The following is a 19,859-nucleotide window of genomic DNA, read 5'->3' as shown; positions in this document are numbered from 1 at the left end:
TGACTCGGCTCTTTTATATTTTCCTTTTCTTTTTCACTGATAAGGGAAGGTACTTTATAAAGTAGATTTGTCATTAAGAAAGAAAAATACATTTACCTGATCAGAAGTTCTTTTAGGTTTAAAGAAAAAAATTACAGCCCAGATTACAACAAATGGTCTGAGTAATAATGTGTTATGTCTTTCTTTTTCTTCCTCTCTCTCTCTCTTTTTTTTTTTTTGGAGACAGAGTCTCAGTCTTTTATCCAGGCTGAAGTGCAGTGACACAATCATAGCTCACTGCAGGCTTGACCTCCCAGGCTCAAGTTATCCTTCTACCCCAGCCTCCCAAGTAGCACTCACCATCATGAGTGGCTAATTTGTGTGTGTGTGTGTGTGTGTGTGTGTGTGTGTGTTTAGAGATGGTGTCTCCCTGTGTTGCCCAGGCTGGTTTCAAACTCCTGGGTTGAGTGATCTTTCTGCCTCCACCTAGCAAAGTGTTGGAATTATAGGCGTGAGCCACCATGCTTGGCCTCTTTCATTTCTTGTGAACCAAGAATTACTTTCTAGCAGCAGATGTCCAGTATTACCAAATTGAATAGCATATTTGAAAAGAAGTTGTAGACTTTTAATTTAATGGACTTAATTAGAGAATTCTGACACCCCCCCATCCCCAGCCCGGCCCTGCCCCTGGCAATGCCTGCCAAGGTAATCAGTTATTTTATTGGACTTTTCTATAACAGTCTCCCTATTCTGAAATATCTTACTATAAAGCTATCTCTAGACAGATGAGATTTTATATACTGCAAAACTTAAATTACTGTCCGAATGCTAGTTAGTACATATAGTGGTTATACTGGAAAAACAGACTGAGAACTAGTTGAAAAGCAAAAAAAAAAATCTGTTATCTGCTGTCCTTAGTTGTAATGTTATGAGGTAATTATATATTTCATAACTTTGGAACCATGAACACAGCACTGGAATCCTAGGGCATACGATATTAAGGGAGTGATATCCTCCCAAGGGGGTGAAAGTTGCCTTTTGGGGAACAAAAAAGACTTACTGTGTGTATGTAAAACACAGTTAAACAAATTTGTGGTCTATCTGTGGTATTAAAGTTTCATGAAGTGAGGGGTGAATAGAGAATAATGTCTGAAAAGGCTCTTTGGGGTATAACGGAAGAAAAGGCTGAGAAACACTGCCTTAGAGGTATGGGCTGGAATATAGCGGAGCACATTTTTAGCATTAAATCTCTCCTTCCTCCTCTAAAATGTACATGGTGAAATTCCTGTGCCTACTCTTTGTTCTTTTCTGATTAAATACTCCTGTACACATAGAGACATTTTACACATGTACCAAATCTGCACACTACCATTAGGTCACCAAAACCCAGCAGTGGGTGTGTACTTCTGCACATAATCCTATTTCTTATTAGAGTCTGGATCTGAAGACTGAAAATTTGTTTCTTTTAACCCTATCGTAGACACTTCAGAAGGAAGAAAAGACACCAAATTTTAGAGACTTTGATGCCAAACTGAAGTAATCAAGATATTATTTTATATTTTCCATCACTTTTCTCTTAGAAGGTGATGTCTGTGTGGGACTGGGCTTGGCTGGCCCAGCAAACACTTTTAGGGTTTCTTTTTGGATAGCTGATGAAACAAAGTTCCTATTGTTTCATCCTCAAAAGAGAGGGCCCAGATGGGATGCATTCCACTTTTAGCTTAATAGGAAATGAAGTAATTCTTGGGCTGTGCTTCAGCAGTTTTGTTTATCAGTAGCAATATTTCGTTTCCATGGGTGCGGTGCTCCATATAGTGAGAAGGAGCCTGCCGGAGAGCTCTCCCAACCTCACACACACACACCTCCTGACCTGCCAGCATAAAAAAGGTGCAGATTAGATGATTTTAAGAGGACCATCAGTAGTTAAGTTTTTGTTTCTCACCTAGGTGCGCCTTGTGTTTTTGTTTATTCTTTCCCTCCTCTCTTTATTTTGTTATTTCTGCAGTGCCAATGGCAAGCTTTGTTGGGCCATGCTGGAGAAGCTCTTTGTAGAGTGTTAGGGATCTGTTTTCCTTGAGTTTCCTAAACAGAAGCATTTTAATGCTAATAATAAAAACTACCAGTTTTAGATGCCCATTTTATGCCAGGTACTTTGTGCACAGCTCTAATGGTTTTAACAATCCATAAGGTTAATGGTGTTCTCATTTTGTGTACAAGGAAAACAGGCTTCAAGATTGAATGACTTTCTCAGGATAACCAAATCTGTTGAAGTGGAGCTGGAGTTCAAACCTAATATTTTCTACTTGACAGCTAATTGCCAGCATACTTGAGGAGGATCACTACAATGTACTCAGCTGGGAGCAGACTTCTCCCACCCCATAATTTATATTTGTCTTGTAAGTGGACTTGATAGTATGAGAAGTTCAGAAATTAATTCATAATTTAAAATATGGAATTAAAGTTTGGGCCATGTTTCTTCTAGTAGTTTCTCTCTCTCCTTCCCCTCTATAAATACTCTAGAGTAACTGCCTTCAGAAATTCAGTAAAATTTTCAAAACTTCCCTTTTAAAAAAAGATTGGGATTTTATTTTCTTTCTTGTTACCAGGAAATTGAATCAGAGGAAAAACACCATGGAACTAATTGAAAATCCTGCTATTGTTCTTCCTACTGCAGCTTCTGTTTTTATGCAGAAAGTTAGATTGTGGTTATTATATCAAATTGGATACAGTTTCCCATCCCCGTGTCTTTGCAGTGTAATTGCAGACATTGTTAATAACCCTGCAGTCTTTATGTACAAAGGCAGTCGTAAGACTATTGGGCCTCTTGCAAATAGTCGTGTCTGTAGAGCTAATTTATGATAGTAAGAGGTTTTGGTGTAGGCATATGGGGTGATTTGTTTTATTATTGAGTCTGTATTATGTAACTTTTTTAAAAATGGTGATTTCCTCCCCAGGTGCTTTATCGGAAAGGTTATAGGAATTAAAAAATAATCCTGAGAGCCACTTGAGCCTAATGGAAAACATTAATGTGAGACAGTAGGCCAACCTGGTATGGTTGATTTCCAGACAGTGGGGTGAGGTACTTTGTTCTTGATCAGTAGTAACGCTTCCAGTGTACTCTTAAGTTTAATAAAGACTAATCCAGGAAACTCTGAGTTCCCCACTCATCTTTTAACCCTCAGGTTTTCTTTTGAAAAAGAAGCCTCTAATCATACCAAACAAATTCCAGATTTATGGCATATTTTACTTAAGATGATTCATAGTTTCTCCTTCAGATTTTGAATTCATATATGAAGGGAAAACATTGGATTAGCAATTGGACAGTTTCTGAGATATCTCTTTCATGGCTATTTCTGACATTCTGCCTTCTCTGTTATACAGTTTGATTTTCGTTGTACACAGAGCTGACAGTAGCTCATACATCCATCCATTCATCTGCTAACAAACTCTGCTAATGCAGCAGAAAGAGATAAGCATACTGGTGTTGCCAAGCACAACACCCCCACATGCACACACCCATCCCGCCTTGTTCTGTTTCTCTCCCTGTAGTTCGCCCTCATCCCATTCTGCCTCAGTGAACAGTCATTTTAGCAATTCCAGACAAATTTCTGTGCAGATACTTTACTTTGGCACTTCACAGTTTTGGGTAAGGTAGCATTGTTTCACCATGGCTTTTTGCTGTGTGAATGATGTTTACTTTTAATGGTATTGTGACTCCCTTTCTGATTCAAGAGTTCAGGTTTCTCATCTTTGCATAGGCTTGAGGAAGGAAAGTGATAAGAAAGGAAAAGGACTGGTTAAATGGGTACGGCAGTGGATATTCTGTTTTACATAGTGTAATCTCTCTTCTAAGGCACTGTGAATTTAAGGTTTGAAAGCATAATTCAATTTGGATCTCAGATTACTTACATCATCATCATTGAATTGTGAAATTTTGGTCTTTATTGACATTTATTCAGATCTACCGCAGAGGACTCTCAGAAGTTTACAGATTAGCTTAATTTTGGATAAATGGTACAATGCTATATATTGATTCTGTTGATGAACCACAGCATTTCTTCTTTAAAGCAATTCTCCTGACTAACAGACATATCTCTCCATCCATCCATCGTTTATCCATCCACCATCAGTTTATTTGGAAATTAAGTGAGGCTATGTATGATGTTTCGGGTGATAATATTAAAGAATTTAGGGGGCCCCTTCTAGATTTTATTCATTCATTCATTCATTCATTCATTCATTCATTCAGAGACAGGGTCTCTGTCTCCCAGGCTGGAGTCCAGTGGCACGATCTTGGCTCATGGCAACCTCCGCCTCCCAGGTTTAAGCGATTCTCCTGCCTCAGCCTCCCTAGTAGCTGGGACTACAGATGCCTGGCTAATTTTTGTTTTTAGTACAGACAGAGTCTCGCTGTGGTGGCCAGTCTGGTCTTGAACTCCTGGCCTCAAGTGATCTGCCTGCCTCGGCCTCCCAAAGTGCTGGGATTACAATGTGAGTCATCACACCTGGCCTAAGTCCTTAATTGCCATCTCCTTTGTGAAATCTTCCTGCTTTTGCCCACATATGGAATGCACCACTCCTTTCCCCAAATTGCACTGTATTTAGATATTTAGATATTTTAGATAGGAAAGTTCTTGTAGAAGTCCTCTCATTTTGACTCACGTTGCAGTTTTCTGCATCTTGTTTGATTCTCTGTTATGGACTGTAAATCTCTTAGGAGTTGAGACTCCTTACTTTACTCATCTTCACCTTCTGATCATAGTGCCTGGACTTGATGGATGTCTAGCTTTTAGCTCTTGAACAAAACTGAGTCAGATGTTAGATAATATTTTAAAGGAAACATTTTCTGTTAGAAAAATAGACAAATCTTACTAAAGGAATCATTTGGTTTGTTTCTGCTAACATTGATGTCTGTGTAGTTAGGCTGGCTGCCCTTCAAAAAAATATTGCTTTTTTCCCCGAATTCCCTTTCATATATTAAATGTATAAATACCACGTATACATTATTATAAAGTGTGCATGCATGTGCACATGCTCGCGCTTGCACACACACACCAAGCAGAGGATGTTTCAGCTTCCTACAGCCTTCTTAGAAGGAATTCGACTTGGAAGGCAGTGGGAGTATCGTGTGGATTCAGTGTTCATGTGAAGACTTACCTTCATGGTTCATGAACCAATTATTCTTGCTTAAAAGTCATACTAGCCCATCATTCCAAGTGTTAGGCTCCTCTCAGGTAGGGACTTAGCTCTTAGCCTTCTTCCTCTTCAAACACATTGCCCTATTGATAGGCAATGTGATACAAAACCCTTGCCTCCTGTTATAATAGACCATATCCTTTGGCATCAGCCTTGACTCTGAATAGTGAATTCCGCACCTTATTGTCTGTGTAACATGGGGCAAGTTACTTCTTTAAGTCTCAGTTTCTAATCTATAAATTGAGGACAATACATGCCTCGTAAAATTGTTATGGAGAGAAATGACTCAGATGCCTGATGTGTACTAGGTACTTGCTTGGTAAATACTTCTACCACCCTAGAAGTACACAGCAGTGAGCGATTTCTTTTGCCACAGGATGAAGGGCTTAAGGAGGCCCTTGGGAAAAAAGCATGTGGAAAATCAACTTATTTATTATTCTGATAACATGGAAAAAACATTGTCTCTTTCAAAGACAGCAGAAAGCTTAGTTTGTTCCAAGTCTGAAACCTCTGTTGGCCTGTGCCCGTGGTATGGAAATTCAGTCTCAGGGACCATGTAGAGGGTTTCTCTACATGCCCTTAGCTGTAGAAGAGCAGCCTGAATGTTAGAGATTCAGGGAAGTGGCATGTGCATGGGTGCCCATGATTAATCAGGCAGAGCACGAAGTGGCATCACCCAAACAAAAACATGAACTCTACTTTCTTTCCTTCTTTGTCATCAGAAAGATAATGGAAGAAGGATGATGATAGGAGCATAGTTCTGGCTATTTGAGATCAGTGTGTGAAAACAGGGGAAATACAATATGTGTTTTGATGAGTATATTCTGAATATTGGAAATATTTAATTCTGTGAGGCTAAAAATTCAAAAGAAAGCCCGATCCTCCAAGAAGGCCTTACCCGTAGATATGTGGTGTTAAATCTTGCTGACCTGGCTCCAGCCGAGCTCTTTGGTGTGGCATGCAGTTTTCTGCCTCCAATCACCACTCCTGAGGTGCCTGCCAGTCTGTACACTGGGCACCATGGAGTCCTTGGCATGTTTGCGTTTCCTGAGCTGGGCTCCCAGCCACAGCATTGCATTATCCTCATGCAAACCAGGTAATTTCATTGAAGTCCTCATTACATTAGTGGCTGAGATGGGAAAGAATGTGTATCTGAGAATAAAAATCAATATTTATTTTTTAGGCCTTGTATTGCTCTTAGTAGTAAAATAAAATCAAGTAATTGTGTACTTTTCCAAGTGCTTCATCATGTGAGCCTTTGTATTGTGATAATAAAGCAAGTGCTAGTGAATCTGTAAAATTCTTCCTATATAACTTGTATGAGTGATATTTTTTCCTGTTATGTTTTCAGATCTAATTTAGTTCAGTAGCTATTGGACTTTCCATCGTATGCTAGGCCTTGCAGGTCCTTCAGCTTTCATTCTTAAATCTGTTCAAACTGAATAGCCCTTGTTGATAGTCAGAGCCTGTTCAGTTCCAGATACCATGTTATAGGCATGGTGAAAGCTGGGATACAGAGTTTTTTGTTCTTTGTTAAGGGAACTCATATTTGCAAATAATGTTAAAAGCTGAAAATGGAGTTTTAAGAAGTTTGGAAAAATGCTGTCAGAGCTTAAGAGGAAGGAGGGGTGTTTTTTAGGAGAAATTTGTATGTCATGAAATAAGAGCTAAGAGGATCCACCAGTGTCCCTTCAGCAGTGAGGCTCTAATACTGTTTTCTTTGCTGCCTGTGTTTTCTTTAGGTCATGATTGCTGTGAGACAGTGAAGGTGCAGCTCTGTGCTTCCAAAGAGGGCCTTCCCGTGTTTGTGGTGGCTGAAGAAGACTTTCATTTCATCCAGGATGAAGCGTATGATGCAGCTCAATTCCTAGCAGCCAGTGCTGGAAATCAGCAGGCTCTGAACTTTACCCGTTTTCTTGACCAGTCAGGACCCCCATCTGGGGATGTGAACTCCCTCGATAAGAAGGTAGTGCTGGCATTCAGGCACCTGAAGCTGCCCGCGGAGTGGAATGTGTTGGGGACAGATCAGAGTTTGCATGGTGAGAATTTATATGATCTACAAACAAACTTTAAGTTTGTGATATTTCTGTTTTTGTAATGGGGCTGCTTTTCTATAGTCATCATATTCAGGTCTTCCACAGCGGCTGAGTAAATCTTAGAACTACTGTAGGAAAGTGGCCTCCATGGCATCTTTTCTAGGTTCTTCAGCTGAGCTGTTAAGCATGTTGTTGCAGCAAAATGACCCTAGGGACTACCCAAGGAGAGTGGCACATCACCTTCCTGTGGGTCTGGATTTCAGACATGATCTCTCAAGTATAGAAAGTGACACGTTCTTCATGAGGAGAGTAGCAGAGTTACTTTTTGGTGTTTAATGATCAAAGAGGATAGCCTGGAAGTGAAGGAGAAGAAAGATTGGGCAGTGAGTGGGAGGAGCATGAGAACAGGGTGTGCTCTGAGAAACCACACACTTCCTTAACCAGGTTAGTGTCACTCTTACTGACTTATCTGTTGGCCCTCTCTATGAGAATTCACTGAAGAAAGGACTTTTTTTTTTTTTTTTTTTGAGATGGGCTTTCGCTGTTGTTGGCCAGGCTGGAGTGCAGTGGCATGATCTCAGCTCACTGCCACCTCCACTCCTGGATTCAGGTGATTCTCCTGCCTCAGCCTCCCAAGTAGCTGGGATTACAGGCATGTGCCACCATACCCGGCTAATTTTTTTGTTTGTTTGTTTGTTTTAGTAGAGACAGAGTTGCACCATGTTAGTCAGGCTGGCCTTGAACTCCTGACCTCAGGTAATCTACCTGCCTCAGCCTCCCAAAGTGCTGGGATTATAAGCGTGAGCCACTGCACCCGGCCAGAAGTCCACTTTTTCAAAAACATTTACATAGTAAGTCCTCTTACTCAAACAAGGGTTTTCCCACATAATTCTAGTAGCAGATGACATCTACTTGATGTCATAATTGTATAGATATTTTAAAGTGAAACATAATGTGTACCTGGAGTTCAATAAGTAACATCTGGTTTCCCTTCTGAGTTCAATCGAACAATTTAGGAGTCCTGAGATAGAAATCAAAGTGTTTGCTTTATTACTGATGAAATCTAGGTTGGAAGCCTGATGTTAGAGCTCCTGCCAGAAGGGTCTGCTTGTACTTTCTATGTCTTCAATGAAAGAGCTGGTCAGTCACTCCACGGCTAGGACTGGGTAGAGTCCACCCAGCCTTAAGTACTGAATTATGTTGGGTGAGCAGACCACAAGTCAGCCTCTCCATAGGTGAACAGTCCTGAGGAGAAATACCCAGAGGGGCCTGAGCCATGGCATAGTGTCTACACTCAGACGAGTTTTGTCTTCTTCCATGGAAGAATGGTAAAGAGGTCTTTGCCAGCTTTGATTCTCTTAAATCTACTAAATGTAACAGTTAAGACTGTGATCAACCGTCTGAATGGTGTCCCATACTGTCAGGTGCATACTGTCAGATACTACCTGGATAGTACTGCCCAGGTAAAACTTGAAAGGAAGTATCAAATCAAGGAAGAAAGGATTGGTCCTTTTCTTCTTCTTTTTTTAAGTATAGTGTCCAAGAAACTTCTGTCTTGCTAATATTTAGAGATCAGAATATTTGACGTTATATAAGGTGTGAGTGCAGCTTCAGAAACCTGGTGATGGCCTTAATACCTCTAGCTCCTTCCATTTCTGTGTTGATACGGGAGTGTGTATTCTGACTGCCTTTCACAAATCAGTGTCAGGATAGTACTGCATTAGTTATTTGTGGGGCTTATGGTGTTTTATGGTTTTATTTTGTCTTGTTTAAAGAGGGATCCAGGAGTTGGATAGTTTTGTTTATGTTACCATGATTAAAACAACTATTAGAAAAGCAAACATCTGAAACTTTGGACATATCACTTCCTCTCTCCCTCTATTTTTTTTTTTTTTTTTGGAATGGAACCTTGCTCTGTCACCCAGGCTGGAGTGCAATGGTGCAATCTTGGCTCACTGCAACCTCCACCTCTTGGGTTCAAGTGATTCTCCTGACTTAGCCTCCCAAGTAGCTAGGAATACAGGCACATGCCGCCATGCCCTGCTACTTTTTTTTGTATTTTAGTAGAGACGGGGTTTCACCATATTGCCCAGGCTGGTCTTGAACTCCTGATCTCAGCAGTCCACCCGCCTCAGCCTCCCAAAGTGCTAGGATTACAGGTGTGAGCCACTGCGCCTGGCCACTTCCTCTCTTTGGGCCTTAACTTCCTTGTCTTTAATAGGAGAGAATTGGCCAGCTTTAATATTTTTTGTACTGTCAGTGTACTGGTAAATTTTCTGTTGCACAAAATTGCTCAAGCAGCGCTAACAAAGGCCAAACCAAATTTGAACACTTAAGGAAGGAAATACATATTAAAACCACAATGAGATATCATTACACATTTATCATAACAGCTAAGATGAAGAATACCAAGTGCTGGCAAAAATGAAGAACATCTCTTATGTTGCTTGTAGGAATGCAAAATTTATAACCACTCTAGAAAAATGTGTCAGTTTCTTTTAAAGTTAAGCATACACTTAGCATATGACCCAGTAATCCCACTTTTGGGTGTTTATCCTAGAGAAATGAAAATCTATAGTCACCAAAAAGTCTGTGCACAGATGTGCTCATAGTACCATTATTCATAATCATAAAAAACTGAAAATAACCCACATTTCCCTCACTGAGTGAATATAGAAGCAAACTGTCATATATCCATACAATGGAATACTACTCAGCAATAAAAAGAAGCAAACTGTTGACATGTACAACAACTTTGATGCATTTTAAATGCATTATGCTAGGAAAATGAAGTCAGTTTCCAAAGGTTCCATACTGTATGATTCTATTTATATGATATTCTGGAAAATGCAAAATTATAGAAAAAAAGAACAGATCAGTAGTTGCTAGGGGCTGGAAGTGGGAGAAAAGTCTGACTGCAAAGAGGTATCATGAGGGAATTCTTTGGGTTGTTGGAGTTGTTTTGTTTTGTTTTGGTTTGGTTTGGTTTTTTTTTTTTTTTTTTTGAGACGGAGTCTTGCTCTGCCACCCAGGTTGGAGTGCAGTGGCCGGATCTCAGCTCACTGCAAGCTCCGCCTCCCGGGTTTACGGCATTCTCCTGCCTCAGCCTCCCAAGTAGCTGGGACTACAGGCGCCCGCCTAGTCGCCCGGCTAGTTTTTTGTATTTTAAGTAGAGACAGAGTTTCACCGTATTAGCCAGGATGGTCTCGATCTCCTGACCTCGTGATCCGCCCGTCTCGGCCTCCCAAAGTGCTGGGATTACAGGCTTGAGCCACCGCGCCCGGCCTGGAGTTGTTTTGTATCTTGTTCGTGGTGGTGGCTATAAGAATCTATGCATGTGTTAAAACTCATAGGAGTGTACACCCCCAAAGGTGAATTTTACTGTACATATATTTAAAATAATAACAAAAGAAATTGTGTAAGTTAGTTGTATACTTTGCATGGTGAAATGGATGCAAGTGACTTGATAGAACTGTCTTTAAGTCAACAACTGGGATCAGGAATCTGATTTTGTGTGCTCAATTCACATTCTGCAGTTTAAATTGTTCTATTAATTGTTGATTAGAATCTAGGAACACTTGGCTGGGCGCGGTGGCTCAAGCCTGTAATCCCAGCACTTTGGGAGGCCGAGGCGGGCGGATCACGAGGTCAGGAGATCGAGACCATCCTGGCTAACACGGTGAGACCCCGTCTCTACTAAAAATACAAAAAACCTAGCCGGGCGAGGCGAGGTGGCGGGCGCCTGTAGTGCCAGCTACTCGGGAGGCTGAGGCAGGAGAATGGCGTGAACCCGGGAGGCGGAGCTTGCAGTGAGCTGAGATCCGGCCACTGCACTCCAGCTTGGGCGACAGAGCGAGACTCCGTCTCAAAAAAAAAAAAAAAAAAAAAAAAAAGAAAAGAATCTAGGAACACTGGGTACAGTAAGGGGAGAGTAGCATCAGTTAAGAGTTCATCGTGCCTGCTGTTGAGGGACGAATGTAATGGAATAGTCTGTTCACATGAATGAGTTGCACATCAAATACTTTTAAATAGGTATTTAAAAGAGAAAGGTACAAAGTAACCATGATGCCTGAGGTAATACAGATAAATAAGGCACCTTGTTATGTAACAGGACTTCTTGCTGTTGAAAGCTAGGATGTTTACAGGTATGCTAGCCTAATACTTATACAAAATAGTATGTAAGAATTATGGCTAATCCTCCTTCTATTATAATTGTTTAGTTGCAGTGCATTTTAGGTTTCTTCAGGTCAATGACTCCTTTGGAAATTGCTCAGATTTCTCCTCAGAAAAAAATGTTTATAGTTGCCTACCTGCCCACATTTACATATGACAAATTTTTTAAGTCTCCCTGAACTTCAGGCATGAGCATGAAGTTAAGAATTCTGGGTTTAACTTTGCTCTTGCAAAGTGGGGAAAGCAGGGGCATTGGAGTCAGTCTGTTTGCATCCTGGCTTCATTCCAGGAGTTCATGCAAAATACTTAATCTCTCTGTTACTTAATTTCGTCAATCTGTGAAATGGAGGAAAGTGTATTCTGATAATGTGTGCTAGTTCGTAAGCTATTCATTTTGAATGTACCATTTAGAGACACAAAACATTGATGTTATGCTTGTTACAAAAATTAATCTTTACTTTAAATATGAACAGGAGGGAATTTGTCCTTTTAAATCTTCCCAATGTTCTCTCTTCCCTAGTTATATAAACAAGCTTCTATGTTGTACTGTTTGCCACAGTTCTGCCTTAAATGCAGGTGGTAAGAATTCATCTGGGTGCAGTGTGAGTGGTGGGGCAAGGACATTTTTTCCTCTGAGTTTTCCAAGTCTCACTTAGTTTCTCAGCCTGGTGGTTAGTGAAAATGGTAAATTAGGAGGGTGTTTTCCCTGAGAGACCCTTGTGCAGTAGCAATCAGCATAACTCCCAGATAATGTAGGGTGGGCCCACTGCAGACTTGCTCTAGAGGAAGCAGGGAGAAATGTCCTGGGGGAAATCTTCATTCTTATTTACTTATGATATTGTATAACCAAGTGATAAAAAGATATGATCATCTTTGGGGCAAGAATTCTCTCCTCAAAGAGAAATTTGGGTGCAGAGGTGGAAGACAGGTTTAGGAAAAACTACAGTAAGAACAACCTGTGTAGAATTCCCAATTCTATGTATCTGATGTTGATTAATAGGTCGCCCACCATAATCTTTTGATGATTCAATTCCCACCCACCTTCAGAGTGTTTGATAGCTTTTCATAAAATTTTTTTCTTAGCTACGTTAGTGTTTGTGTATTTTTTCAGCTATTATCACTGCTGAAAAGAAAATAACATTTTAAAACTGCTAGTGATTTTTTTTTTTCCTTGGCAGAAGGTTAGTATTTATTGATCCCAAGACTAGTAGTGGCAGGAGTTGAGTTCCAAAAGGTTTTGTTGCCTCTCAAACCTTGTTTTTGTTACAAAGTTACAAGTCTCATTTTTCCACAACTGCATTTTCTCACAGTGGCCTGTTCTCCTTCCTTTCACATGCAGCTGAGAATTCCTGCGTCATGTGGGACTTTCGGTTTTTTAAGAGGTAGTCCAGAATAGTACACAGAATGGTGATTTTGGAATCATAGATATAGATTCGAAGAGTACTGTGAGCAGGGCTTGCTGGGTGGATTGATGGGGTAGAAAAGTGGTCCTTAATTATTGTACTGATCTCAGAACTTAGAACATTTTACTTAGAGAATCTGACCATTTGTAAAAGACACAACTCTCTAGCAGGCTTATCATGCTTGAATACCTACTAGGCACATCAACTTTTTTGTAGATCTGAGGGAAGGTGTGTGACAGGTGTGTCTAGCATATAAGTAAATAGAAAGCAGGACATGAGACATTTTCTACCTTACTTCTCTGTGGGTAGAAGCTAAGCCTACAGACATCTTTCCAATTAAGTATGGTTAAGCAGGATAACCAGCCAACATGGGGTCTATGAAATAACATTACAGCATAAAGAAAAGGGTAAAGTATCATAAGTATTCAGATGGAAGATTTTCTGAGTATGCTTTCTGTAAGAAACAAAAAAATTTAGATGATATTTCCCTTTTGTCCTTTAAAGAACTCAATAAAATCAGATTTGTTATTAAATTAGAAAAGGAGACAGCAAGGAGAAAAGTAGGTTTTGTGAGTATATCAGTCAGTGTTCAAGTAGAGAAGCAGAACCACTAGGAGAAATAATATGTTAAGATTTATTATAAGGAATGGTGCTTTAGATTGTGAGGCCTGGCTAATAAGTCCAAAATTAGTAGGGCAGGATGGGAAGGGAAGATCATGAGCAAAGTCAGCCCACCAACATGGGCCAAAATATCATGTGAGGAAGGGGAGATTGTGGGTGGGATGGAGCTCTCCACCGGCACAGGCTAGTGCTGTCCTCCACAGGTGGGATGGAATCCCTTCTCTAAGCCCTGCTTTTAAAGCCTTCCAGTTGATACAGTCAGGCCTACCCAGATAATCCAGGATAACCTCCCTTATTAGATCAACTAGTTAGGGGCTTTAATTACATCTGCAGCAAAGCTATTGTTATGACGACAAGGATGGAAGGGGAGTGAGTTGGCAAAAATGATGCAGACATCCAGAATCCTAAAGCACAGTTAATTCACACTGGGGACAAAGGACCCAATTGATACTGTAGGAAAGGCCATTAGTGATCTAAAAAAACAAAGTTGAATAACTCAGAATACAGAGGAGTACTGATGTAGAGAAAAGAGAACAGAGATTGATCCTAAATTATTGAGCTCTACAGTCTAAACATGAAAGGAAGAAAGCAGTGATGGAAGCTTTCATGCTCTTAAAACAACACAGACTAAAGGAAACTACATTCATATATTCATTTGTTTATCCTTTTGCACCTTGGCCTCTTTTACAAACCTAATTCACGTGACCCCTGAATCAAACATGTGTGAGGAATTAATGGGAGAATACCTAAAACTGGGGGTATATGCATGCAGTGGACTACTCAGCAATGAAAGGAAATGTACTACTGCTATGTACAGCAATGTAGATGAGTCTCAAACATGCTCATCAAAGAAGCCTTACACAAGAGTATATATTCTATGATTTCATCTATATGGAGTTGTAGGACAGGCAAAACTAACGTAGGTGAAAAATTCAGAACAGTGGTTAACTCTAGGAATGAGGAGGAGAGGATTAACTGGAAAGTGGCACAAAAGAACTTTTTTAGATGTTGGTAATTTTCTTTATGTTGATACAGGTTTGGGTTCACATGTATATGCATTTGTCAAAATCAAATGGATATACTGTACCATTTGTATTTCATTGTATATGTATAAATCACCTAAAATTGTAACTACATATTGAATGCTGGTTAATTATATGCATGCTGAAGTATTTTGGGGTGAAGTGGACTGGTATCTTCAACTTATTTTGAAATGCATAAAAATAAAGTGAGTGGATGGGGAAATGGAAGAATGGTTGGATATATATGTGATAAAGCAAATATAGAAAAACATTAAGTGTAGGATCTAGGTTGTTGAGTGAGTGTCTGGTTATTTGCTGTGTAATTCTTTGAACTATGTGTACGTTGGAAAAGTTAATAAAATGCTTGAGGAAAACATAAAAAGGTGCTTTTAAACCACATTAGCTTAACTTGCTTGTATGATTGTTTTGTCTTTGTGGTTTTATTTCTTAACAAAAGAAACAGGGTGGAGTAATGGAAAAGATTTTTTTTTTCTTTTTTTCAAGACAGAAGAACTTTCCATTTTAAATCTTGATTCTGACTCTGGGCAAGTTATTAATTCTATGAATCTGCCTTCATTTGCACAGTGAAGATAACCAGGCCTCATAGGGTTACTGTGAAGATAGAATGGAAAAAGTTGACGTAAACTGCCTAGTCCAGTACATGGTGCATAGCAGGTCCTCAGTACGTTGTTTTCTCCTAATCTGTTATCCTCAGAAAGGGTCTACACAAAAGCAGATGTGGTACCAGTTGCTAAGACTTTTAAGAAATTGAGAGAGGATGTAGTGCAGAGGTCAGGGCATCAGCTTCTGAGCAGGCGCATGGCCATAGTATTGGGATTTCTACTCAAATGCTGAGCTGACTCAGAACAAATAACAAATCACAAGAGTGGTTGTGGGAGGATGGTAAAGAAACAACTGCTTCAAGGTTGGAAATAACTAGCCTCTAAAGAATCACGGATTTCCTAGTTAGTGCCTCATTAGCTCCTTTGTTTTTGATAAGGATGTCAGAACAACTGTAAGACACAAGTTAGATGGTGCTATTTGATCTTTTGTGAGGATTCTGTTTGTCCTTTTGTCTGGCCTTGCCACCTGCTCAGAGGTGTTGATTATTAAAATTTGTACCTGCACATGTAGTTGTTGCTTCTGGGGCATAATCTTCCCACCTATGTGCCTCTGGTTAAACACCCTATAAATCCTGAATTGGTCCGTGCATATACAGTTCTGTAGGGAAAATATACAATATGAAAAATTGTGCTTCCAAGGAAATTTACCTTGGAAATAGGGATACCAGACTAATACACAGATGACATTTGGAAACAGTGTAATTCAGTGTAAAGTCACAGCTTCAAAAATCTGTTGATTCCTTTGTGATACTCATGTATAGAAGCATTTGAGGACTTCACAGTAAGGAGAAAACCACTGGGATCCAAGAAGTCTGAGTGCTCAGTGAAGAAGTTTAGACCCGTGGGAAGCCATGAAGAATGAGAGATGATAGCTGAGGTGAGGCAGGCACAACTTCAGGGTGCCATTCCCAGCTCCCTGGAGTTGAGTGTAATACAGCCTTGTGGGGCCATATGTGGCATCCCTGCAAAGACCTTAGTTCCTGTCATCCTAGGTTGGGCACAGAGGACTGCTGAGGAAGAGAGTATTGCTAGTGAAACTTGAATGTAATTTGATGTCCCAAGAGGACAGTGAAGAGAGCAGGGAAACGGGAACTGGGATTTAATGAATATCTACTAAAGCCAGTCATAATACTAGCATTTCACCTACCTCTTCTCATTCGTTACAACTGTATGAGTGAGGTGTTGTTATCTTACTTTAGGGATGAAGAAAGTGAAGTTCAGAGATGTTACATGAATCGCGCTTGGTCACACAGATGGTAAATGCCAGATTCGAACCCAGATTTGTCTAACTATAAGCCCTTCCTCATTCCATCACTTTCAGAGTGACTCACTTTACTAAGAGGGAGCCTTTATTTCAAGTGAAATAAACATTTTCCTTTCTGCAGTTATTAATGGATTGTCTTAAAGTTAGTGTTCCTTATTGTGCCAGAAGATGCATTTCTTCCTCTCATTAAACAAATAAACAAAGCTGGCAGTGCCAGAAATTTGATTTGCCCTTATTGTGGAGGAATAAAAAGACCCATGTGTACTGAACAAGCAGAACCTGTTTTTAGTGTTTAGCCAACTCCTGTCTGGGTGTTCTTTTAAAAAGTAATTATACCGTTTATGATACACCCATTTAAGTCCCAACAGCTATTCGCCCTTGGACCTCATGTTGTGGGGCTGCATTTGCTTCTGTTATTATTATTTGAGTAAAAGAATGTGTGTGTGGGTCACCTTTATATGCCTGCCTGTGAAATTGGTTGAACAAACATTGTATATTAAGTCAGAATACAGAAATGGCCTGATTCTCGTTTGCAGGGCTGTGTTCAGTTGAAGATTTTGTGTCCTATACTTTCTCAGCTTTTGTAGCTTTGTTTTGCCTTTACTTGAGGGCTGATTCTATCTGGCCACAATAAAGCTATTCACACTGTATATTGTAGCTTAACTTTACAGTCTTAGGTGCTTGGAGAGAGTGGTGCTTACCTAACTTGTCTTTATGTTTGTTTGCTCTTTGTTTTTATATTTTCCTCACTTATGTTCCTTTTCTCCCCCATTTACAGATGCTGGCCCGCGAGAGACATTGATGCATTTTGCTGTGCGACTGGGACTGCTGAGGTTGACGTGGTTCCTGTTGCAGAAGCCAGGTGGCCGCGGAGCTCTCAGCATCCACAACCAGGAAGGGGCGACGCCTGTGAGCTTGGCCTTGGAGCGAGGCTATCACAAGCTGCACCAGCTTCTAACGGAGTAAGTGGTCCTTCTCCTTATTTCCCTCCTCTCATCCCCAGCCCCACCCCCAATTCATAGGAGTACCACCCACTTGGCATCTCAGTGTGTGTTTGCCACAAATTAAAACCTCAGCTCTGTACCTTGCCTTCTGCTGGGGGTTTGTAAGCTTGCTCCTGCTAACCACTTCATTGTCTGAGAGAGAAACGTAAGTCATGTTACCATTTTCTCTCTCCTCTGCCTTCCTGCCTTCTTCAATTCCTATCTCTTATATTTCACTATTTTACTCGAAAGTCAGAATGAACCTTGTCTGTGGAGGTAGCATAACATTACCAATGTATACAGTTTATCCTGGTTTAGTACAAGAGGAAATAGATTGCTTATATATTTTTTCTGGTATATCTTTAAGACTTGAAAGAGTTAATTGGAAACTAGTACTTCCATGTAATGATTGCATACAGAAAATATGGTAAACAGTTAAGTTTTGGATTGAATGTAATTTCTGTGAATAAAATTTGAGAGCAGTGGTTTCTTCATATGAATGGCAATAAAAAGCAACTGAATTGTCCTGGAAATGTGCAGTAGGAAATCCTGTCTGTCTTTGGGCTCAATTATTATATGTCCTGACTCTTTAAAGAGTTGTCTGGAGGAAGGTTGTTAATCAAAACATTTGAAGAGCGCTCTTTTTTTCTTGTATAAATAAAGAAATAAATGCACTAGAGCAGCCAAAAGTTTTTATTGGAATGTTTATATAAAGAAGTTTCAAGAATAGTTTCTGTTGTTTAGTATATTTTTTATTAGTTTTGTGGTTATCATCATTATCTTTTCCACCACATTATCTGAACAAGTATAAACCCCATTGGATCTATGTTCTTTAGCAATTGAGGGACCTGTGCAAATTGAGTCAGTAATAGCAAATTCTCAGATATTTTTCTCATGCCAGATTTAATTTGTGCTTTATGTTTTACCATTTTTAGCCGTGTGTATAGTCTGGAAGGACCAAGACGAGATCTCAGAATGTAATGCTACTTATGGTTATTATATAAACAGCTTTTTCTTGCTTCACTTGCCAAGCTTGTAATTTTCCCCATCACGCTAAACAGACGGTTCTTTGCAGAAAACTTTCTGATGGGTGCTCCAGATACAGTGGTGGTAGGAGGGGCACTTATCTCAAATGAGCTTTGGATACCTGAGCTCTCCTCAGACAGTATTCCAGGGAGTGATATGTTCTACTCCTTCACACTCCCCATCTGGCCAATGATTGGATTCATTCTACTGTTAGCCTTATGGCTTCAGGAAGAGAGGCCTTGTTTCAGAAGTTGAAATAGTTAACTTCACATAACTATTGTGAAGTTCAAATGCATTTCCTCTAAATTTGATTTTTTGCTGGGAAGCAGATTGGTTAAGGACTGCCATCCAAATGGGGAAATAAAGTGATTACAACAGCTTCATTATATCTTTGGACGGGATGTCACAAGACTGTTATTGCAGCACAGCTTTAAGGAAACTAGAGTGTGTTTGTTCTTAGACTTTTTTTGGCTTGCTTTAAAGTACTACTTCTGTTACATGTGGGAAAGCCATTTACCTCCTTTTGAAGGGAGACTGATAAGGGAAAACCAACCTGAGAAATCTCCAAGTAGAGGACCCTGATAGAAGAGGATGAGCACCTTACTGCAGATCTAGTTATTTACTTGAATTCCGGGATGTTACTGTTCTGAAGCTTAGGAAAAGTGCTGAGTCATAATTAGCAATTAAAAATGGAAAGGGGTGATTGTCCTAAATCACACAGTCTGAGTGTGATTCTAGTAGAATTTGGTAGAATTTCAGTTGTTAAAGGATCAAGAATGATCATCATTTTGTTATTGGTTTTCTTTTCTCCTTTCCTTCCCGTTTCTTTTCCTATATACATAACATAAAAATGGTTAAAATCGTAAATTTTAGGTACAGCATTCAGTGGCGTTCAGTACACTCACAACACTCACAAAGTTATGTAACCATCACCACTCTTATTTCCAGAACTTTGTCATCACCCAAACAGAACTTCCTTTCCCCCAGCCCCTGATAACCTCTGTTCTCCTTTCTGTCTCTTAAGAATTTGCCCATTCTGGGTACCTCATACAAGTGGAATCATGCAATGTTTGTCTTTCTGTGTCTGTCTTTCACATAGCATAATGTCCTCAAGGTTCACCCATGTTGTAACATGTGTCAGAAAAATAATATATATTTCAAAATTGCTAAAAGAATATATTTGTTACCACAAAAACATAAGTAGCTGAGATGATGGATATGTTACTTAGCTTAATTTTATCTTTCTGTAGTATATACATAGATTAAAACATCACATTGTGCCCCATAAATAAATAAATTTATATAATTGTTATTTGTCTGTTACCAAACACACACACACACACACACACACACACACACACACACACACACAGCCAAAAGTGGAAACAACCTAGATGTCCATCACAGATAAATGGACAATGTGGTATAGTCATATAACGGAATACTACAGCCTTAAAAAGAAAAGATCATCTTTAACAGATGAAACTGAGATCCAGAGAGACAAAGTGGTTGGATTGGGATGACAAGGTGGCA

The 19,859-nt window shown here is 39.8% G+C and overlaps 1 protein-coding gene across 11 annotated transcripts in view; it reads left to right on the top strand.

Moving 5' to 3' along the window:
* The window catches only part of AKAP13 (A-kinase anchoring protein 13), a 377,174-nt gene that overhangs the window by 146,757 nt on the left and 210,558 nt on the right, over nt 1-19,859 (top strand). For 10 of the 11 annotated variants that reach the window (XM_017860016.1, XM_017860015.1, XM_017860014.1 and 7 more), the window contains exons 4-5: nt 6,918-7,214; nt 17,096-17,279. In XM_017860016.1, coding sequence (XP_017715505.1) covers nt 6,918-7,214; nt 17,096-17,279 — 481 coding nt within the window. Of the gene's footprint in view, nt 1-6,917; nt 7,215-17,095; nt 17,280-17,370; nt 17,467-19,859 lie in introns of those variants that run through there. The other variant, XM_017860018.1, reaches the window with a different exon arrangement.

Source organism: Rhinopithecus bieti, unplaced genomic scaffold (genome assembly GCF_001698545.2).
Source record: "Rhinopithecus bieti isolate Rb0 unplaced genomic scaffold, ASM169854v2 scaffold_52883, whole genome shotgun sequence".
Classification (NCBI taxonomy): domain Eukaryota; kingdom Metazoa; phylum Chordata; class Mammalia; order Primates; family Cercopithecidae; genus Rhinopithecus; species Rhinopithecus bieti.
The sequence above is the reverse complement of the archived record's forward strand: the minus strand, read 5'-3'. Positions and strand labels throughout refer to the sequence as shown.